The 23,907-nt window shown below is 38.9% G+C and overlaps 1 protein-coding gene across 2 annotated transcripts in view; it reads left to right on the top strand.

Annotated features, from left to right (window-relative positions):
- Window positions 1-23,907, top strand: part of GXYLT1 (glucoside xylosyltransferase 1) — a 45,958-nt gene that overhangs the window by 8,021 nt on the left and 14,030 nt on the right. Inside the window, exons 2-4 of one of the 2 annotated variants that reach the window (XM_004694774.2) lie at window positions 3,488-3,580; window positions 16,287-16,458; window positions 21,392-21,517. In XM_004694774.2, coding sequence (XP_004694831.1) covers window positions 3,488-3,580; window positions 16,287-16,458; window positions 21,392-21,517 — 391 coding nt within the window. The remainder of the gene's footprint in view (window positions 1-3,487; window positions 3,581-16,286; window positions 16,459-21,391; window positions 21,518-23,907) is intronic. The other variant, XM_004694775.2, reaches the window with a different exon arrangement.

Genomic DNA, 23,907 nt, shown 5'->3' with positions numbered 1-23,907 from the left:
AAAAAAAACAAAACAAAAAACTTCATGAGGCTATACATGTACATACCTTGAGTACATGTAAAACTGGGGATACCTGAATCAGATCTGTGGGTTGTACAGTCTCTGTTTCTGGGGTGATGTAGTCTCTATTGATGCATACATACTCCAGGTACTGGGTACTGAACTATGCTCAGGTAAGATGTTACCATTTATAGAAACAGAGTAGAGTGTCTACAACTTCCTGTGACCTTGTATTTCAAAAATTTAAGGAGAAAATCACAAACATCAAAAATAAATATTCCCTATAATTTCAGTACTTGAGAAGTGGTTTAAAATTTGAGACATGTTTTGCTTTGTTTGAAAAGATAAAGCATATGACAATGCACTCACTGCAATAACAGTTCTCACATCTGAAGAAAACATCCCTTATGTCGATTTTGCTATGCTTTCTTGAGTTATTGTCAAGAAATTTACCTGAAACTTCTTTGCTGCACATTTCATCTGCATTAACTACTGTACATGACCTGGTAGTTCATTTCTAGTTTATATACTCAAGAGAATTGAAGCTGTGCTTTCACAGAAATATTGTACCTGAATGCCCACAGCAGCATTATTCACAGTTGCCCAAAGTGGAAAACACCCCAAATGTTTACTAACCGAAGTGCAGATAAACAATGTAGGTCCAACCACAAAATGGAATTTTATTTGGGCAGAAAAAGGGATGATATAAAAACTGAAAATATGTTCAGTGAAAGAATTCAGTCATTATCTGACTCCATTGATGTGAAATCTGTGTAGAAAATAGATTGGTTGCCTAAGGTAGAGGCATTGCACAGTGCAAATTGGGACAGAAAACACTTTTGTTTCATCATTTCAAATTAATTTTTTTTAAAGATTTGATTTATGCTTGCAGAACTGGGTACAGGCCAGAGGAGTGATGGGTGAGAGTGTAACAGATACAGGCTTCATGGACTTCACCCCCACTCCAGGTACTGGAACTACAAATTCCATCAGTACCAAGGAGAAGCACGCTGGGACATGAGGGTGGAGCTGAGCAGCCAGGTTGGGGTAAAACCAAATAGGTGGGCTTAGGGGCTCTCTTGGCCTGATGGTTTGTGGTGGGTCGTTTTGGCTCTTGGTCGATTTTCACCGTGCTATTGGAGGAGTCCAAGTCAGCAGAACTGGTAGGATATTCTAGTTAACTCATATTTCTTTCTTTTCTTTTCCCCCTAAGTTGTTCCTTTCTCTTTCTCCTTGTAAATAAACCCATTATTGAACCTTTTTGTGTGTGTCCACAGTATGATTAAATCTTAAGCATGCGGGTGAGGACCCACAGACATGCAACCCAATTCACATTGGGATGCCCTGTAACAAGGCCAGAGACAAGAGTAGGAGCAGAACAGGCAGATCTACTGAAATACACTGCTGAGGTGAGCAGTGGGCTTTTCAGGAGAGGTCTGCCACACCATGTGGGTCAGCTCCCTGGTGAGGGATCGAACTTGGGCTACAGTGGCTTCATAGAGCTTCATAATGTGGTGCTTTAAACCATTGTGCCACCAGGGAGAGCCCTCAATTTTTACAGAAAAAGTAGTAAGTCATTCTCTTTGAGGCTTTGTTTTTCATTTCAGTTTTCCACTGTTGTAAGATTTGATGGGGTAAGTAATCATAAGAGTAGTTCTTGTCTTCCTGGAACAAAGGTGAACTGTGGCTTTGTTGGAAGAATATTTCCTAATGTCTGTCCCAAAGGTGGAAATTCATGTATCAACAGGTTTGTTGTGTGGCTTTAACAGATGTGAAAGCATTCGAATAGAAGAAATCTGTTCATTTTTATTTCTTGATTTTTAGTTATGCATCCAAGAACTGGTATGTAAGACAGATGCGGGGGGTGGATTGTGACGTGAAAGGAATTACTAGAGACAGCATGGTGAGAATAGGTAGATCTACTAAAATCCACTGCCAGAGGGGAGCAGTGCGTAAGACAGGGGAGGTCTGCTGTGCCATATGGGTTAGCTCCCTGGCCAGGGATGGGACTCAGGTTGCAGTGGTTGGGATAGCTTGCTGGCTCCAAGACTAACCCTTGCACTACAAGGTGGGGTTGGGGGGTGGGGGGTGGTGCTCCCAGAAATCTGTTCATTTTTAATAATCACACTGAGCCTGACTCAAAAAGTTACATAAGATGTCTATAACTTTTTATGTTGTGCTTAAAAATGGTGTCCTTTTAAAGGAAAATCAGTGACTTCTTCCATTGGTTTTTCTATTCCAGCATTGTAGTTTTTAATGCAATGCTAAACAGAATTTCTTGAATAGCATGTGAAGAAATCACCAGTGCTTGAGACTGTTCCCCCAGATTCTGAATTAATAGGGCAGGTGATTTCATTGTAGCAGGGCTGAGAGACAACTCTCCCCACATTATCCCCCTCTTTACTTAGTCTGTTGACTTATTTTGATTGGAGTGATCTGAGATTTTTGCATATCTGAAATTTCATAGAAATTCACTGTAGGAAAATTCATAGTGAGAGACAAAACAAAGTAAGAGGGCGGGCTTAGCTACCAGGACAGGAGGTGACCTGGTGTGGTGACTCACCCTGACTTTGTACTTACTGGCTTTTTTACACAGGACTCCTCTGAAGTGAACTTCAAACTGGATTACTGTTTTTGAAAAAGAACAACAAAGAAAAACACACTTTTTGTAACATGAGGTGGTTGACTTTTCCCCTTAGAAAAAGTATTCGCTTTCTTCCACTGTTGTTCGTTTTCTGTACAGTAATTGGTTTCTCCTCTAGGAGTAGTCCCTGTAGTTCTCCCACCACCACGGCATCCATCACCCATCACTGCAGTCCCTTGTGTTCTTCCCTCCCTGATCCAGTGGTTGGTGGTTTTTTTGTTTGTTTGTTTTTTGTTTTTTTTTTGAAACTCCAGTGTGCAATCTAAGAAGAAAGAACAGTTGGTTCTCCATTTTAACTTCTGTGAAATAAGATAATACAGATCATGAAACTGAACCATGAATATCAGCAGAATACCTATATTTCAGTTTTAAAATGCCTTTGAGGATTGATTTAAAAACATTTAGAAAGTCTCTGTTCCCCTATTTTAGCATTTTAATTTTGCTTCAGATAAGCAAATACTTGGTTTTGCTGAAGTGGATTTTATTTGGGTTGGGGGGTGGAGGGCAGATCAGGCAAATGTTGCAAGTATTCCCATCTTGTCTCTGACATCTGACATCTGAAGAAGAGGTTTTAATATATCAGGAGAGTTCCTCACCAGGATACTGTTTTCCTGTCTGTACTGTATTAACCTGAAGTTTTAAAGTTCTGTTTAAAATAATGCTACCCTCACTAAAGGAGAAATCATTCTCCAGTGGTTTCCAAAAGTCTTTACATGTAATTGGATTTACAAAATTGGAGTCACTATTTTGTTGCTGTAAAATAGAACAGTAAGTTATGTTGAGTAATTTTCCTGTTAGTTTTGATTATTCATGTAGGACTTTATTTCTGTCTTACTCTGTTAGGTGTAAAGATTTCTCTGTGTGTTACTGGAATCCCTATTGGATGCTGCCCTCTGATGTTTGTGGAATGAACTGCTTTTGGGAAGCGGCTTTTAGGTAGGCACTTAATATTTAACTGGTAGATCAGTGTAGATAAGATTAGATGGTAGATAATTTTTGACTATAGTAGGACACAAAAATGTTCCTTTTTCTGTGATTTAATATATAAGTAAATAATTGGTTTTCTGTTTTTCTTCACTTGGTAGTTATTACTAATTTTTAGTTCATACTGCATATAAAATGTATAGTGTTTTGATGTGATTAGGATAAACATTCTTTGGAGAATTTATAATCTAATTGTAGGTAAGAGGTGATAAACAGATGATTTCCAATAATATACTTATGTCATTTATCTAGCTTAAAGTTGTTACTCTTAAAAAAAGCACCTTGTAGATAGAAGGAGCTAACTGGGGAAGGATTATGTTGGCTATTAGCAGAGAGATTGAATGTGTGGGGATGGGAGGATAAAGATAAGTATTTAATGAAGGAGCAGATGATAGGACATTGTTTATTAGCCTTTTAAATTACTGAATATTTTTGTTTTGTTCATGTCCCTGGGTAATAGAGGGGTTGGACTGACTTCTCAAGACCCTGCTTGCTCTGATCTTCAGTGAAAGAAAGAATTGTTGATAGGACTGAGGGTCACGGGGGAGAGTGAGGCAGCAGTAGCCTGAGAGGCCTCTCCCAAGAGTAAAATACCTCTGAGAGTCACCCATTTTTTATGTATCTTTAATGATTGGCTTAAATATTACTTTTGCTCATTCCATTTGCTAAGTGCCGAGGTCCACACTGAGTCAGGTGCTGTGGCACCATCCATCTGAGCCTTAAATTTTGAAAGACGCTTCATGCTAGTAAGCCTGAGATCACTGATCAGGGGTGATTCCTTGTAGCTGTGATGATGAGAGAAACAGGAGAGTCAGCATCAGGGGATCATTGTACTGGAAAGTGGTCATGTGGTGGACAGGAAGTTAGCAGATTTAAGGACAGGAGGCAGAGTATCCTGGACAGGAAGAACTGCATTTTAAGTGTATACTGGCAGTACGTGTTTTTAAGTTCTTGTATTCCTAATGCATTATGTATACCATGACCTACTGGAAGAAAATGCTTGAAATCAGACCTTTTAACTCTATTTTATTGCTGTGGAATGGATTGGGTGGTTGAAATTCTAGTATGGATCTGCCAAGTCAGATGATTCAATTTTCAGAAGTTAATTTCTCAAAAATAACTCTATCCTTCAGCCTGCTCATAATTTTGGATTATTGGAGCTTTGTATCTTTTATTCGCAAAAAATTGCTCATGTAGTAAGTAGCAAGCATCACTTTGTTAGCTCCAGCTTTGTGGCTTGAATCTCACTGAAAGCTGGGCAAGATTGAAATTCCATATGTTCTAATTTTTGCAATCCATATAATTTTGTAAATTACAGACTAAGAATACTTTTTCCTTCTCTTGGGCTGTAGAGAGTGCCCCACCCAGTGATGGTGACCTAGTCTGAATTCTGGAGCCTCTGCTCCTTTTGGTTTTGACCTTACTGGTTCTTTTCTGACTGTTCCCAAGTATTCCCCAAAACAAATTGTATTGGATGGACACATAATGTCATTATCCTTGTCCTTGTTTTACTCCTGAATTTGAAATTTAAAAAAGGTATACTGTTTGTTAGACTTTGAACATCAGATATTGTATCAATTTCAGGCAAAATCGTCTGAAGCCATCTTGTTACATGCATCATTGTACCATTCGTAAAACAGTTTCTAATTTAGCACTTAGATCCCTCACATTTAAGCACTGTATGAAAGGTGAAGACAAACCACATTGCCATGTGTCCTGTAATTTCACCCTCCATTTCAGCATTTAAGGAACCCCTCACTTTTGCCTGACTCTAAGAGCCGTCTGTACTTGGTAAAGCGTTTTTGAAATTTGTCTCACCTCTGCCTTAGGTCTCATACTCTCTCTGCACAGTGGGCCCTGACGAGCTCCATTTTTTTTTTCCCCAGGGCTGTCACATATTTCCCAGTTCGAGAGATTTATATATTGCTGCAGATTTGCTGTATTTTTGGGTGGCATTCAGGATCTTCTTTGGTGGCATCCTTTCCCAGTTTGAATTTTTTATATCATTTTACTTTGATTAAACTTAACTGGGGAATTACCTTTCTTCCAAGTAACTTCTTATACAATGAGTATAAAATAACAAAAAATCAAGATCAATCTGGGCCCTCCCTGGTGACGCAGTGGGTTAAAGTGCAGTTCCACAAAACTAGCTGTAGCTGCTTCAGCACAAGTTTGTGAATTCCAGGCCAGGGAGGTGACACACATGGCATGGTAGACCTCTCTTGTCTCCCATCTTGCCCACTGCTTCCCTCAGCAGTGTGCATTGTCAATTTGCTTGTTCTGCTCCCTACTCTGTCTCTGGTGAGTCATCTCACCACCCCTGTAATTCTGGCCTGACCCCAATTCTGGGTGCATAAGTAAGTAAATCTTTTTTTAAAAAGAAAAAAAAAAAAAGGAAAGATCACTTCCACACCTGTCACAAGTGTTTTCATCATTCAAGTTCATGTGCTTTTAGTAATTCGCACCTGGATCTGTAGAGCCAGCCACTGATTGAGACTTCCCAGCCAATCACTGAATACAAAATACCTGTATGGCCTTCTTTTGGTCGTTTTTTCCTTCAAGCATTTTTTGTTTACTCTCCTTTGCCAGCAACTTCTGTATAAGGGTATCTACTGGCTTTACTTCCATATACCTAAAAGACAAACATGGGCACACATAACTTTACACTTCAGCCTGTTCTAAGCATGAGGCTTATCCACCTGACTGAAAACTCATATGGAAGTTAGGGCTGACGTCTGAATCGTTCTAAAGCTTAGTCTATTTTTCTTATCCTTTGGATTCCGGTTACCACTTTCTCTTTCAGCACACTCAGTCTCAGCTCTTTGATTTCTCTGCTCCTGGCTGGTCTCTTCCTGACTCTTCTGTGTAACTGTTTTCTCCAGTCCAGAGCTCTTTTGTGAGCGCCACACTCTGGTATGTGCTGCCTATTGGTCATTTTTACTTTGCTGATGTAGATGCTTTGGGAACGCTTGTTCAAAATGCTGAATTCATGATGAGCTTCTTGTATGCTAGTGATGACTGACTGTCCACATGTCATTTTTCATCCTGGCACCTCTTGCTGTCTCTTCATGCTTGCACCTGACAAGTGTGACAAGAACTTTGTTCTCCTGTGCTCCTGGCTTCTTATCCAACCAGTGTGGTCTCCCTCCTAGACCACTGCTGCTCCCTTTTTTGTGTCCTCTCTTGGCATGCTTACCCTGTTCATTGTGGCTGTGAGTCTTTTTCTACTCCAGGCTGTTGACTTTGCAGATAACATGTGGTCCATAAGCTCCATACCTAGTGGGGTGCTTGGCAACCAGAAAGTAACATAGTTTCTCTAGCACTTCCAGACTTCCAGGTTTGATGTGCATGGTGAACTGCTTAGCAAGATGGTTTTCTGTTTAAGCAGTTACCATGCTTTCTGATCATGTCTTTTAAAATTCCGTTCTTTCACATTAGGCTATAAGTTGTGTGAGGTCAGGTTGCTTGATTATATCTTGTATATGCAAGGAGTTAAATGTCTATGAAAAATGAGTCATTAAATTGTATTCTAGAAATTATGTGGATTTTAAACGGATACTGGCATTGTTTGAATGTGCTGGTGCTACAATAACCTTATCATTAGTTGGAGTTACCATTTTACCACTTCTTATGGTAGTGGTAAAATGATAACTTATTGACTTACATCTGATTATTTTTGAACATATTTTTGTATTTGTTTAGCTTTTTAATCTTTTATTTTCTGTATTGACATTTACCTTTTGAGTTTTGAACTCTGAACTCTTAGAATAACTTTTTGTTTTGGCACTGATCATAAATATTCTCATAACTTATTTCACTTTTTATTTTTGTGGTCTTTTCATTGCATATTCTCTTAATTTTAGTATTATGAAATTCTGTTTTAATGTACTACTTTTTGCTACGATTTAAACTTGCAGTGTTTAGGTCTTAAAATACTTAATCTTTTTTTTTTTAAGATTTGTTTATTTATGCATACAGACCTGGGGTTACAGGCCAGAGGTGCAGGGGTGGTAAGAGGATTCATCAGAGACAGAGTGGTGAACAGAACAGGCAGATCAACGAAGTACACTGCTGAGGGGAGCAGTGGGTGTGACAGGAGAGGTCTGCTGCACCATGTGGGTCTCCTCCGGGCCGGACATCAAACTCACGCTGAAGGATCTGTGGCTAGCTTGCAATATTGTGTCCTAACCCATTGTGCCATGAGGGAGGACCCAAAATATTTAACCTTTTTATAGTGGGAATTCATATTGGGTTCAGGAAGTCTGTGGTTATTGGTGAATGTAACATTGACTATATTATCTTGAATCTCCTACTAGATTTAAGAAATTGATGTTTACAGATTATTTCAAGTTATAGCTTAGCAGTTAGTACTTACAGTTCATGTTAAATATTCAGATTTTGGAATGTTGTATTTTGTTTCAAAAAGTGGTTTATGTACAACTCTTGAAAGTCGTTTTACCCAGTTACGATAATTTAGGACAACTTTTTTTATACTAAGAGGGAAAGTTAATATAAAGCTATACACTATGGAAATTGTTAGTGTTTCTGAATATAATTTCCCTTTTTTTTGTTAAACTGAGTTTTTAAATTTTTAAAAATCGCTTATTTATTAAGAAAAACTATTCCTTACTCCATGTATTCAGTTTCATAGTTCAGGAATATAGGCGAGTGATAAAATTCTATGAAAGTCAACTGAAGGAAATCCTTTTTTTAAAACTGTATCATTTTTATTAAGGTAACATTGGTTTACTGTACTGTATGTGATTTAGTGATAGTGGATCACAGCAGATCACACTTTTTCAGACATGTGTTACCAACCTGACCCCAGAGCCCCACTAATCCTGCCCCGTAGTCCACTGGATCTCTTGCCCTGCTTGCTCCCCAACCACCACTGGTAGCCTTAATTCTTTACTCAAATTTCTAGGTTTTATTTTGCTTTAGTTCTGTCAGTTCCTTTGTTTTGTTTCTTTGTATTTCACTTTGGAGTGAAAGTGTTAAGTATTTGTCTTTTTCTTTCCAACTTCATATAGCATAATCCCCTCCATCCACATTATTGCAAATGATGATATTTCTTTTTTTTAAGTATACCCTAGTGATGCTGCATATATAAAACCCACATCATCTTCATCTGCTCATCTGTCCCTGGACACTTAGGTTGTTTCTGTAATTTGACTGATGTAAATAGTGCTGCTATTACATAGCACTCTAATGAAGAATACAGTAAAATCACAAAATTTGCTTTTATCTAGTATATCATCTCTGCATTGGAGTACAGATAATGCTTTGAATTCATGCTTTTGTTTTCTTCAGAGAGATGCTGAAGAATGGAATTGTTGGATCACATGGCAGATCTATTTTTAATATTTTGAGGTACCTCTGTACTGTTTTCCAGGGGACCACACAGTATTCATCCCCAACCAGTGTGAATCAAGGGTTTCTTTTTTTCCACATCCTTGTCAGCACTTGTGGCTTCTGTTATTTTTTGAGACTGACCATCCTCACAGGTGGGAGGTGGGTAGCTCACTGTGACCTTGATTTGCCATTCGTATGTAGTAGTTGGTGATAAGCCTGCTTTCTTAACCCAGAGAGATTCTTTGCTTTCCAAAGTCACTTTGTACTCTAAGGATAACCAGCCTTTTTCAATTTCTCAAAATCTTTGGTAGAGTCATAGGATAAAAGTCTGCACCTACCGACTTAATGACCCAGTCACACATACCTGTAGGAAGCTGCAGCCTCCTGGGGATGCCAGTTGCTGCAGGGACATGAGGCTGCAGATGGGTAGCCAGAGACCCTGCGTGTGGGGCTTGTCTCACACGGAACCATGTTACTCCTCTGAGCACTTGACCTTTCAGACTGGAGGAGGATTGGCTGGTGCTAAGGACCAATTCCTGATAGTCCTCTTGTAGTTTGGGGAGATTGTCATTAGAAATTCAGTTTCTCCCATGGGGATTACAGCTGAGATGGAAAAAGGCACAAAATGATGTAAAAACAAACTATTACATTATCTTTAAAAAATTTAGTTTCTGTAATTTGACTGTGTACATCAGTATTATACTAATTTTTGTTTAAATATTATCATACATTGTTTTATAGAGAGAACATTAGTGAGAGACTAGATAAACACTGGAAACTTCATGTTGCCTAAAAAATAGAATAATTACTGAGATTCCTTCATAGCAGAAGTGTTTCATAAATAAGTCTGTTTCCGTGACTTTAAAAGCTGTTAACAGTGTTCATATTAGAATTTGCTATCTAAAACCTTCTTTAAGAATGAATTTTATGTGATTTCCCCCTCCCTGCCTTTTACTTAAGTTTTATAGCTACAGAAGTTACAGGGATGGTGTAGTGAACACTCTGTAACCCTTCAAATAGGTATTTGTTACTAATATTTTGCCTTCTTTTTTTTTTTCCTGAGGGGTTTGAAAGGCCATCACAGGTCTCATGGCCCCATATCAATACACATAATCCGTGTGTTGTGCCTGAGGGTGGGGCTGTTAACAGTAGAGCAACAGTGAGATTGTCCTTTCAGGTTACCTCACACTGACTGAATATGTAACCACATTTCTTTATTTTCCTGCTAAGCAACTTCATACATAATTTCCCTCCTGATTCAGGACCCAGTTGTATATTGTGTTCCATTGCATTCAACTATTCGACTCACTTAGTCTCCTTGATTCTAGAATTTTCTCCAGACATTTTTGGCCTGGGAAGGGGGGCTGTCTTGTGATTTGATTTTTCAAAATTTCTTTGCATAAAGTACCTTTTTTTGTGGCTCCTTATGATTACTCAGGATTTTGGGTAGAAATATAGCAAGGAGCTCGTGTGCTTTTCAGCTGTATGCTTAGGCTGCATTTGACATCATGATTTTGACACTGGTTAAGTTTGATGGTGTGTGGCAGATGTTCCATTTCTACACTATACACTTGTGCTCTGTGTGAACTGTATCTTGATGCTCTGTATTAGTATCATTATTATTAAAATCATTTGTTAAAGGTAGTGACTGCAAAATTATTTTTGAAATTCTGTCACATGTTACATTTATTGATTGGTATTCTTCATTACAGAGAGCCTTCTCCTCCTTGTCCCTTTACTTAGTATCATTTTAGGTTCATGAATTCAATTTTTTGTCTACTGTGTTGTCATGAGTACACAATTCCTGTTTCTGTCCAGGCTATGCCATATTTTTTTTTTAAAGATTGATTTATTTATGCCTACAGAACTAGGATACAGCCCAGAAGTGTAGGGGCGGTAAAAGGACTCATCAGAGAACAGTACAGGGAGATCAGCGAAGTACACTGCTGAGGGGGCAGTGGGCCGGTCAGAAGAGGTCTGCAGTGCCATGTGGATCACCATGTGGATCACCGCTGGGGCAGGGATCGAACTTGTACTGAAGTGGCTGTGGCTAGCTTGCTGTACTGAGCTTTTAACCTATTGCACCACCAGGGAGGGCCCCGCCACACTATCTTTGAATCAGAATAATTTCTCCTAATCACGTACTTGTAAGAAAAATAAATTTGGCCTAGAATTATCATTTTGGATAACAGTTCTTTAAATTCAAAGGTATTTTTCTCTTATTCACACTATGATTAAAACATAATGCATTTCCTGAGAAAGTTACACCATTCAGTTGGAATCAGAATTACTTGAATAGCAGCTTTAAAGGTCATTTAATCTTGTTGTTTGAGTCTGTATATAAAGCTTTTGCTAAAAAGGGACACAGAAAGTGCCTGGGAGGAGCTGTCTCAGGGACTGATTTTGGAGGGAGTTTTTTCCATGAAGATCATTTGATTTATTTTTCTTAAGATTTATTGCATTTTTGTCTCTGTGTAGAGAATTCTTTGTAAAACAACACACGACTCTTATGACTCGCTTTTTTTAATTAAAAAAAATCTGTTTATCAGACAGTTCTGTGTGGAGGACACCCAGATGCCAATATGAAACCCTTGTCTGGGAAAGGGGATGTTTCCTTGGTACCAGAGAGGTGGCACTGTGGTGTCAAAGCACAGCATGTGTTGGGGGAGTGGTGGCAGGAAGCTGAGTGTGATTCCCCCTTATGATGACTCACTTTTAAATCTCTCATCATCTCTCATCTGTGGCGGGATTTATATTTATGATCAGTTATGCAATCAGAGCCTCAACTCTTGGAGCTTCAGTGAAGGCCTTTATGTCATGAAAAGTGTGATCTGTAAGCATTTACTGGAAAGGAAAGATTATTTAGAGTGTGTGAAATTGTCTCTATTACCTTGACTTTCTATTGCTTTGAGATGAGCTGTGTTCATGTCCCTTTGTTTTATAGAAAGTGTAACTAATCTCTGTGATATAGGTTAAGTGTAATTAACTTAGAGACTCAACAGAAAATGGGTGTGGATGGAGCTTGGAGATGAGGAGCTACTGTTTCTAACTGCTGTCAGTGGAAAAGAATAGAGCTTTATAAGACCCATGATTATGCTAATACCAGGTAAGTAAAGGAAATGGCCCAGTATGGGCCCTCCCTGGTGGCTCAGTGGATTAAAGTACAGCACTGTGAAGCTATCTGCTGCTACTGAAGCATTAGTTCTCTCCCCAGCCAGGGAGGTGACCCCCATGGCACTGCAAATTTCTCCTGACCTGCACTCTGCTCCCCTCAGCTGTGTATTTCAGTACAGCTGCCTGTTCTGCTCCACACCCTGTTTCTGGCAAGCCCTCTCAACCCCCACACCTTTAGCCTTTACCCCAGTTCTTGTATGCATAAATAAATAAATCTTTAATAAATAAATAAAAAGAAATGGCCCAGCAGGTAGTTGGGGAAAGGACAGACTTTATGGTAACCAGTGAAAGATGCTTGGACAGGTGCACAGTTTTGCACATTGCAATACAGTGTGCAAAATTGTGCAGTTTTTCTACTACCTTAGGCCATTCATAAAAGTTAGTGTCTGGTAGATTAAGTACTAAAGGTGATGAATGGACTTGTGTTGTCCGTGACCTAAGACGAGTTGCAGCAGTGGAATAGCTATCCTCCCCCTACTATAATGAGTGATTTTTGGACCCTAGCTGGTGTCGGCAAATTCAGTGTTCTGACACTAGAGATGGTGTGAGGTTCCATATTACTGTTAGGGGGAAAGGATGTAAACGAACTCTGTAGATACAGGTTTTGTGGACTCCGCCCCCTACTCCAGTCACTGAAACTACAGCTCCCTGAAACACCAAAGGGAGGACTGTGAGGACCCAAGGGCAGAGCTAAGCAACCATGTTGAGACTTTTGATATATATAATGAGGATTTATTTATGCATACATAACTGGGGTACAGGCCAGAGATGTGGAGGTGGTGAGAGGCTTCACCTAAGACAGATTGGGGAGTAGAACAGGCAGATCGAGGAGGTACACTCTGAGGGCAGCAGGGGGCGGGCCAGGAGAGGTCTGCGGCACCATGTGAATCACCTCTGGGGCAGGGATTGAACTTAGGCTGAAGGGCTTTAGCTTCTTAGTGCTATGCTTTACCCCACTGGCCACCAGGGAGGGCCCACAATTGAATCTTAAGTGCACAGGTGAGGACCAACCGACAGGCAACTCAGTTCACATTGGGTTGCTCTGTAACAGTACCATGAATCAGCCCGCAGGTCCTCCCTCCACTTCAGACACCTGTTTCAAGCCCAGGCTGCTATGTGGCTTCTAAAAAGCCAGCTTACATCAGAGTTTCCCTCCAGTACCTCCTCAGACTCCAGGTAGCCTGTTGCTAACTCAGATTTTAATCTGCTTTTGTAAATCAGAGGTTCACAGGACACCTTTCTTGGTTTTGATTACTTTCCTAGAATACCATATTTATTTAATGAATTAAGAATACTGACAGAGAGGAAACCACAGTCAGATGCAAGACTTGCAGAGAGCAAGGTATGGGGAAGAGACCTGGCGCTTCAATACCATCTCCAGGTGTGCCCCCAAATCTGCATTTTTAATAGCCAGGAGCCTCTTCTAAAGCCCCTCTTTTTGAGTTTCTGTGGCACCTTCATTACAGGCACAATTGATTAATTCAGTGACCTATACCTCTGGGGTACCTCTTTCCCCCAGAAGGGTTAGGAGGTGGGACTGGAAGTTCCTGTCCTCTAATCTCAAGGACTAGTACTCCTGGCAACCAGCCTCCACTCGTCATGCATCTCCAAAGTCACCTTCATTAACTTAAGAGCTCCCTTTCTCTCCCACTATGCTTAGGAAATTGCAAGACTTTTGGAAACTGTGAGCCAGCTCCTATGGATAAAACCAATTATGTATTGATCATCTAAATGACTGAATATATGTTTCTTGTATATCACAGTATTGTCATACCTAATACTATATCTTTATTTTTTTATTTTAAAGATTTATTTATTTGTACATACAGAACTGGGGTACAGGCCAGAGGCTCTGGGGCGGTGAGAGGCTTCACCAGAGACAGAGTGGGGAACAGAACAGGCAGATCGACAAAGTACACTGCTGAGGGGAGCAGCGGGCGGGTCAGGAGAGGTCTGCCACGCCATGTGGTCACCTCCGGGGCAGGCGGGAATTGAACTCATGCGGAAGCGGCTTTAGATTCTCAGCTGTGCTTTAACCCGCTGCGCCACCAGGGAGGGCCAAATACTATATCTTAATTTAATGGTAATCTTAATACATGGGTGAAGAATGAAATATCACCACAGCTTTTATAATAGAACGGTAAATATGCTTTGTGCAAGGACACCACTGTGTAAGTAACATCTCCAACTTGATACCATTAGCAAATAAAGTGACATAATATTATTTAACTGTGAGTTATTTGGGGAAGTTTTTTTTCACGAAAACAAGTTTTTTCTTTCTGTTTCTTTTTTTTTTTTTTAAAAGACCCTCTCCTTGGATACTTGGCCCATTTTCCTGAATGAAGGGCCGGCTGTCATTGTACTGAGGTATTCATTTTGCAAGTTTCCTGGGAGAGGGATCAGTGCAAGAAGTGACCTCTGTGCTTTAGAGGAGTCAGATGTCTGCTGAAGAGCTGCTCTGCCTCGCTGCCACAGGCTGACGGCACCAACAGTTGTGTGAATGGGAAATGTTCTGTAGTTTAAGAAATTAGTCTGTTTTGGGGTTTCTGGACTCTAGGTAGAACAGAAACACATCAGTTCCAATTGCTGTCATAAATATCTCCAGGCCCTTAGGAAAACAAGTGTGTTAATAGGAAGGAATGTATAGACAGCATTGCCATAATGTGTGTGTAGACTTAACTAGGTATCCTGCAAGTAGTTCCATGTGTTTAATGTGAAAATGTGAAGATTTTAAAATGCAAGTATATTTTATTTAGGCAGTTGTGTGTAATTAATATTATTTAGTATGAATTTCTGTTTTCTGACATGCTGGTCAGTTGGACTCCCCATGAGCAAGACCAAAATTTTTCTCAGAAAATAGTTCTGCGCCCACTCTAAGACATGGACATATGCATACTCAAGATTGCAAAGTAGTTTTAGTTTGTAAATACAAGAAAAATGATTACTCACTCATTGCTGCTTCTGCAAATCTCAGTAATGTATATCTACGACTGTTACTGTTGTACAACTGTTACTAATTCTTAACATATTTCAGAAAAGATCTTAGTAACAAAAATTGAGTTAAAGTCAAATTTGAATATTTTTAGTTCAGTGTTTTGTACTTTATAGTACTTTAATGTGTTGGTTTTGTTTAGGTGATTTTATGTCATAATTATAAATGAGATCTTCATATTATGTTATTTTGTTTAATAGCAATTTAGTCAGACCTAATTCTGTCCTATATGCTAGTGTATTATGTTAGTTGAGAGTGCTAAGGTACAGTGGTTTCTAAGTTTTCCTAGGCCTGTTGCCATATGTTGCTACTTTGTGTTAGAAATAGTCTAACATAGTCTAGACTAATCTCTTCAGTTTAGGGAATTTTTCCTTCCAGAAAGACATAGTAAATTTTTGACTAGTGTTTTAGACCATCTCAGAAATTTTTACCTTTTAGTTGGTGAGTGGGACTGAATATATCAGTGAAGAAAAGTTATGAGGACAGTTTTTCTTATCAGCATTGTTCAAGATTATATATACTACTGAAATATTTATAAATGAATTTATGTTTGATTTTGCTTCAAAGTTATTCATCTGCTAGTGAAAGGTGATGAGGGGAAGGGATTTTTGATAAAACAAGAATGCCTTTGAATGGGTAAGTGGAAGTTGGCTACATAGGGATTTATTGCTATATTCTCTATTATGTGTGATTGAGATTTTTTTCAAATAAAAAAGCTTTAAAAAATTGAATAAAAGATCTTCAGTGATGCGCCCTTTCTCACCTTGGAGAGGTGAGGGGATGGATAGAGAAGAAGGAGGTTCTTAAGTGAATTAAACTCTAATGCCATAAGGGAATATAATACCATTCCTTCTGGAATGGTGCTAATTATGCAATCATTCCTGGGGGAAATGAAAAAAATAGTTTGTTTTCTGTTGTTCCTAAGTGTAGAATATTGGCTAAGAAGGAATAGTTGAGAGAATAGAAATATGACTGATGCAATGTTGTAGTGTTTTCTCATTTTACATTTCTTTGCTTTTTAAGTAGAAGTTTTGAACTTTTAGTTTTTGAACATGCTCCAGATAGCATGTTGTAAACATACTACTCTATGCTGAAACTGTTGGAAAATGCTGGTTTTTAAATTTTTTTTTTTTTAATTAGGTATGGTCTGAAAAGGCAGCCCATTGAGAGAATGCACCTAGCGGTAGTTGCCTGTGGAGAGAGACTGGAAGAAACTATAACCATGTTGAAGTCAGCCATCATATTCAGCATCAAACCGCTTCAGTTCCATATTTTTGCTGAAGATCAACTACATGATAGTTTTAAAGGCATAGTAAGTATTTGAGACAGTCAAGATTTTTGAATTGAATGTTTAACTATATTTAATGGGATATTTAATGTATTTTAATCCTTCACTGAACAAAAATATTTGTTCTTTAGCTGTGCTCTCACAGTAAGGAGTGCTTTCTCATATAACTTCCATCTGTGAACCCTGATCTAGAATATAAGAAGAAAGATTTTTCTGAGTAGGAAGGAGTAGGCTTATTAAAATCCTTAGCCAAATGTGGAGATTTTATTTTACTGCTTATAGTTCCAGAATGTTGTGATTGAGAAGTCCTGTGATTTAATTTTTTGCACATGGGAGGTGCTCAGTCAAAATATATACATTCCCTCTTTTGAGGGAAGGGAACTGGTTTTATTTATTTTTAAATGGTAATTTTTTTTTAAAGATTTATTTTTATAGATGCATATAAGAACTGGGGTATAGGCCAGAGTTGCAGAGGGTGAGAGGTTACACCAGAGACAGAGTGGGGAGCAGAACAGGCGGATCTACTGAAATCCACTGCTGAGGGGAGCAATGGGCGAGACAGGAGAGGTCTGCTGCACCATGTGGGTCAGCTCCTTGGCCAGTGATTGAACTCATGCTGCAGTGACTGCCGATAGTTTGATAGTGCTGCTTTAACCACTGTGCACCAGGGTGGTCCCAGTTGTTTGTTTTAGAGGAAATTCTTGATTGACAACATAGAGGGAAGTGACTTAATTTCTGTGAGTACAGCAAGAAGGCAGCACAGTGAAGACACTGGACATAGCTCCTCCATATAGTCACAGCTAGATTACAACGAAACAAAGTGAACAACCCCTAAAAGATAAACAGATGATTGTCACATATACAAGTTGCAATGGTGCAGCAGATAGGGGGAGGAAAAGCTAATTAAACTCTACTTGCTGCGATACAAAGGGCACTGTAACCCAAAAGAGGGAGAAGTGACTGCTGTTAGCCTTAGCACATACTCCTGTCAACCCTGTGCTGGAGAAAGAGGGGCACAGAGTTAAGCCATAGGGTGTACTGTTGGAGAATTATAGTAGTAGGGGTGTGGAATGGTAATTATTGGCGTAAGCCCAAGGTTTCCAGGCTTGAACAATTGGAGCCCAAATCTGCAGGAAGATGGGGTCTCTTCACTGTGTCTTCTCATAGAATAAGCTACTGTTTAGAGCCTGAGGCCGTGACATGTGAAACACCTGCCTTAACCCCACCCAGGGCCCAGACTGAGGTAACAGAAATGCTCTTACTAAGCAGAGCTCAGGACCTTGAATCTTAGTAATCAGAACAAGTGCTTCATACTTGAAAGCACAGAGAACAATTTCCTGCTTATGGCTCTGTCCAAACTGTAATTCTTACCCAGCCCTACAGCTAGTGCTCAACCGAAGCCTAGAGGTTGAAGCTGACATCAGACTATCTGAGACATTTTGATCATGGGTTGATCTGGGGGGTGGGAATCATGTGGATCCTTAACATACTCAGGTACCCACAACACTATGGAAGACTTGAACTTTTTTTTTAAGATTTATTTTATTTACTTAGACATATAAAATCTAGGGTCTAGGCTAGAGACAGACAAAATGGGGACCAGAACAGGCGGAGCCACTGAAATACACTGCTGGTGGGGAGCAGCAGATGAGACAGGAGAGACCTGCTGCTTTGTGTGGGTCAGGTCCCTGGCCAGGGGCCAAACTTATTCTGCAGTGGCTGGTTATAGCTTCATAGTGCTGAGATTTTAATCCCTGTACCACTGGGGAGGCCCAGGAAATTTGAATTCTTGATGTTCACTGGAGTGATTTTCTGAGCTCTACTGCCATGGTTCCTTCTTACCTATTACCATTTTCCAGTATCAGTGCCCCCAGCCATCTGAACAGGTGCAGAGATATAGGTCTGTAAAATAAATAGGCTTCTAATCATCTTGGGTAAGTAATTAGAACTACACCCAACTTCTTGTAGGGTGGGTATAAAGCCAGTTTTTAAGAAAACCCTCTATTGTAACCTACTACAAACTAATTGTGAAGACATGAAAGAACGTATTATAAGCTATGTAGCAAAATCATCCCAAGAGAAGTCTCAATGCAGCAGAACTCTGGAATAGGCCTGAAGAGAAGTTAAGGTCATAGTTATAACTATGCTTGCTGAATTGAAAACCCTGGATGATGTAAAACAGGAACACAGTACAGATTGAGAAAATATTAGACTGCCACAACTAGAACTTGTTTAAAAAAATGCTATAACTGAATTAAATATAATTGAGTACCTCAAGAGTAGGCAAAGGCAGGTAATAGAATTAGTTTGAAAGCACAACAGAATGGTAGAGAATAGAGAACAACAAAGAAAAAAGAACAAAACAAAAAGAGAAATAAGAGCTCTGGGATAATCTAAAGAGAAATAACATCTGTATCATGGGGGACCCAGGGAACTGAGAGGAAAGGCATAGAAAATTTACTTAAATAATTGCTGAGAACCTTTTCAGTCTTGGAAATAAACCAGACATCTTGATACAAAACCCAAAAAGCACGAAACAAAATAATAGCAGACTGACACCGTCTAAGACAATTAAAAAAAAAAAGATTTATTTATTTATGCATATAGAACTGGGGTACAAGCCAGAGGTGCAGGGGGCAGTGAGAGGATTCACCAGAGACAGAGTGGGGAGCAGAACAGGCCCACTGATGAAGTACACTGCTGAGGGGAGCAGCGGACAGGTCAGGAGGGGTCTGCTGTGCCAAGTAGGTCACCTCTGGGGCTGGGGGAGCAAGCTTATGCTGAAGTGGCTTTAGATTCTTAGTGCTGTGCTTTTAACCAACTGCATCAACAGGGAGGGCCCATCTAAGACAATTTTAATGAGCTGTTACAAGTCATTGACAAAGATAAGTGACTAGCATGTGATATAACTGTTCAAATAGTGGAAGTCTATGTAAAAAATATACTTGATGATGATCAAGTTAAAATTTTTTCTGCATATTGAGTGAAAGAATTCTTACCTGTGACCTTAAATCTCTTTTCTACCAAAATCTCTGATTCTAATAGGCATAAAACTTCTATTCTAAGACATTTATATTGTCTGCATCTTTGAAATGTGCTTTTTGTGATCTTGATTTATCAGACTTTCTAAAATACTAACTGAGCAATTAGTCTTGTTTATCCTAGTAGCTCAGAGAATGAAAGCAGATTTCTACTGACTATGGAAATCTTTGAAAAGGTCATTAAAAAAGTAAATTGAGTTTATTGCTTCATCTTAGATGTAGTCTGTGTGTTTTGTTAAAATCTGACTTACTGCTTATGTAAAGATACTATATATATATTTTTTAAAAGATTTATTTATTTGTGCATACAGACTGGGTACAGGCCACAGGCTCAGGGGCGGTGAGAAGCTTCAACAGAGACAGAGTGGGAATCAGGATAGGCAGATTGACGAAGTACACTGCTGAGGGGAGCAGTGGGCGGGTCAGGAGAGGTCTGCCACACCATGTGGATCTCCTCCTGGGCAGGCGGGGATCGAACTCATGCAGAAGTGGTTTAAGCTTCTTAGTTCAGTGCTTTTACCTGCTGTGCCACCAGGGAGGACCTAGGATACTGTATTTTTAAACCTAGTTTTCTTTGCCTGTTATAAAGAGCTCTGAAAATAATTGGCTTTTTTTTTAAAAGATTTATTTATTTATGCATATAGAACTGAGGTACGGGGCAGCAGTACAGGGCCGGTGAGAGGATTCACTGGAGACAGAGTGGGGAGCTCATCAGGCAGAAGCTTCACCAGAGACAGAGTGGGAATCAGGATAGGCAGATTGACGAAGTACACTGCTGAGGGGAGCAGTGGGCGGGTCAGGAGAGGTCTGTCCACCATGTGGATCTCCTCCTGGGATCGAACTCGTGCAGAAGTGGCTTTAGCTTCTTAGGGCTATTCTTTAACCCGCTGCACCACCAGGGAGGGCCTTGCTTTTGATGAAAGAGCAACAAAATACTTTATGATATGTGCTTTTATCACAAAAAAGATAAAAGTATAAGAATATTAAATTAAAAACGACTATGATTTTATTTTGAAGTTGATATTGAAGGTATCTTTAAGTGGTTTTTAAGTTATGTAGGGAACATAATAATGTTTTGAACTAATAAAGAGAATCAAAGCAATAGTGTTGAAAGGAAAGACTTCCTCTAAATGACATTGGAAGGTATTGATGTTTTTAAAAATTACTTGCGTACAATCATAATTCATAAAGAAAAAGTAAGTCTGTTACAGAAACTTAGTTTCCTTCCTCCCCCTATATATTATGATGCTCTTTAGGAAATTTCAGTCAATAATTATATTGAGTAATGTCATATTATGTACTGCAGATTTATTTCAAATAAAAAGTCAGTTCTTTTGAAACAACAATGATAGGTAATAAAACTGATTTTAAACAATTCACTGACTTGAAATGCATTCAGGATATTAAAGAATAAACAGTATGCATTATAGACTGGATTTGTTTTGCATTTTGTAATGAATTGGATGTTTTCTCGAAATGTTTATTAACAGGGATATCATGCTTGTTAAAACTACATGAATGGATATATATTTTTAAGCAGTCATAGTTCTGACTAGAAACATTTTCTATTGTAAATTGTAATAGTACTAAATTTTGTTGAGTCTGATTTGTTCAGGAACTGAAAGTATTAAATGACATCATGTACTGTTGAGGGAGATGCACAACTTGCAGGGTCTTTCAATTTTCTGATTTTGTGATTGACAACATAACTTTCATTGGGCCTTACATCTTGATGTTGGCACCTTAATGGCATTCTATTACGATTTTAAGATTTTGAATGAAAATATGGTGGGGAAAAAAGATTGTGACTTGTTCAAAATAAAATGTGTAGTTTCTTAATTTTGTTTTATAATATGTGATTTTTTAGAAAGAATTGGAAGTAAAACAAATCTTAACTTTTTGAATTTTACTTTTAGCTTGACAGCTGGTCATTTCTACAAACGTTTAATTATTCCTTATACCCAATAACTTTTCCAAGTCAGAATGCAGCAGAGTGGAAAAAACTCTTTAAACCATGTGCTTCCCAGAGATTGTTCTTGCCGGTAAGTTTTATTCTTCAGGTTTTTTGTTTGTTTGCTTGTTTTTTTCCTTTTTAATTTGCACTGTGCCTTTACACAGATAAAGTAGTGAAGAATTATCTATAAACTCAATTAAATAAATAGACATATATGTGATCACATATGTGTGATTTTCCTGTTGAATAGTAGAAAAAGTTTCTCACAGAACAAGTAAAAGCTATACTAAAAGCCTCTATGAAAGATGAAAAATCTAATTTCGTTGAAATACTATGAGCGTACTTTGGAGGTACTGGTTTGTCTCCAGACAACTCAGTAAAGCTGTTGCACATTCTTGGGCTTCCCAGTGTATGTAAAGTTTGCGTTCACACTTTACTGCACCAGGTGTGCCGTGCCACACGTTTAAAGCACAGCTTCCAGCCTTTGATTATGAAGGTGACGTGGATACACATGAGCACATGCTGTGGGAACATGGGGCTGGCTGCTGGGCTGCTCCAGAGCTTCAGTTTTTAAAAAGTACATTATCTGTGAAGAGTAAGAAAGTGAGGGCATTTCTTACATTTTTTTTTTAAAGATTTATTTATTCATATAGAACTGGCATACAGGTCAGAGATGCGGAGGGTGAGAGGATTCACCAGAGACGGGATTCATCTTTCTTACATTTTAATGTATTCCATTGCTGTAAGAACTTTTACTTCTAAGAAGGGGATCTAGAACTGTTCCCAACAGAGCTCAGAGATAGGCTCACCCTCAGGATGTAGGCTACATCTGTAATTTGGAGAAGGGATAGATTGCACTCTTTAACTGTTGCGGTTTTAAACAAAGTCAGTAAACCTTTCCTAGCTGACTTAAAAAAAAATAAAAAAGCATTTATTTATTTATGCATACAGGAACTGTAGTGTATGCCAGAGGTGCAGGGTATGGGTGGGTGAGAGGATTCACCAGTGACAGAGTGGGGGGCAGAGGAGGTGGGCTGTCTGAAATATACTGCTGAGGGGAGCAGCAGGCAAGACAGAAAGGCCTGCTGTACCCAATGTGGGTCAGCTCCCTGGCTGAGGATCAGGCCCCAGTGGCTGGTGATAGCTTGGTAGTGCTGAGACATTAACCCCTTCAACATCAGGGAGGTCTTAAACTGACATTTTTAAAAAGAAAAGCAAAATTTAGGGTGTATGGGAGGTGGGGACCATTTATCCAAAGTGGCTGATTTTGGTGTGATAGTCTCTGGTAATAAACCCTGATTTCTTTTAATATGAAAATATTGAGGGGCCTCCCTGGTGGCACAGCAGGTAAAAGTGCAGCACTGTGAGTGTGCTGAAGCCATTTCAGTGTGAGTTCAATCCCCCAGCCTGGAGGTGACCCACATGGCGCAGCAGACCTCTCCTGACTGGCCCGCTGCTCCTCTCAGCAATGTACTTTGTCAGTCGGCCTGTTCTGCTCCCCACTCTGTTTCTGGTGAACCCTCTTACCACCCAGCACCTCTAGCCTATCTGTATACATAAATAACTAAATCTTTAAGAAAATTTTCATAAACATTTTGACTTGATTGCACCCAGTTTTAAAATTCATAGTAATTGTTAGGACCATTATAATGTTTAAGATAGTTATTGGTAGTAGAAATATTAAATTTATCTAAGATATTCACAATGTTTGTAAAGCATATGAATAATGGGGAAATGTATATGAGCTACTTATTATTAAATGTATTAAAACTATTCTTAACATTTTAATAATATAATTTATTGAATCCATATGTCAGTAAGAGTTAATGTATTTTGATAGCTGAACTTTCTGACCAGCATTTTTGTTGCTGTGGATAAAATAATTTGGATCCTGTAATGATTAGTACTCTTCCCTTCATTGTAATGGGCCCAGAAAAGGCCATACTTTGGCTGGTGTAGGCTTTAGAAAGTTACTTTGAAAAATTACAGCGTCATATTCATTTAATGGATATTTGAGTGCTTGTTTTCTGTCAAACATCTGTACTGTAGTGCTGGGTCAGAGAAACAAATGAAATAACCTTAAAATAAAAAAAAAGAGAGAAAATGAATGAAGCAGACCAATTTCTTCTTTTCATAGAGCTTGTTTTCTGATGTGGGAGGCAAACATTAAACACAATATGGCATTAAATAAACTCAGATTGTTACTAAAAAAGCAATAACAGGTGAAAGGGGCAGAAGTTCTTTTGCCATTTCTCTTTCAGTTTCTTCCTGTACTATTAACACATAATTGTTGTTGTTGTGATATGAATTTGCTGGATTGTTTATGGGTATAATGGAGTTATTAAATAATAAAGTACTGAAACCTGTCCAATTCTTATACTTTGCTGTTAGGTCTGCATCTTTTTTTACCAGTTTTAAATAAGCTGATGCATTACTTTTGTAAGTGATAAACTTGGGTAATTTCTCTATTTAAAATAG

The sequence above is a fragment of the Condylura cristata genome, unplaced genomic scaffold (assembly GCF_000260355.1).
Source record: "Condylura cristata isolate star-nosed mole 26May11 unplaced genomic scaffold, ConCri1.0 scaffold00047, whole genome shotgun sequence".
NCBI classification, from domain to species: domain Eukaryota; kingdom Metazoa; phylum Chordata; class Mammalia; order Eulipotyphla; family Talpidae; genus Condylura; species Condylura cristata.
The sequence above is the reverse complement of the archived record's forward strand: the minus strand, read 5'-3'. Positions and strand labels throughout refer to the sequence as shown.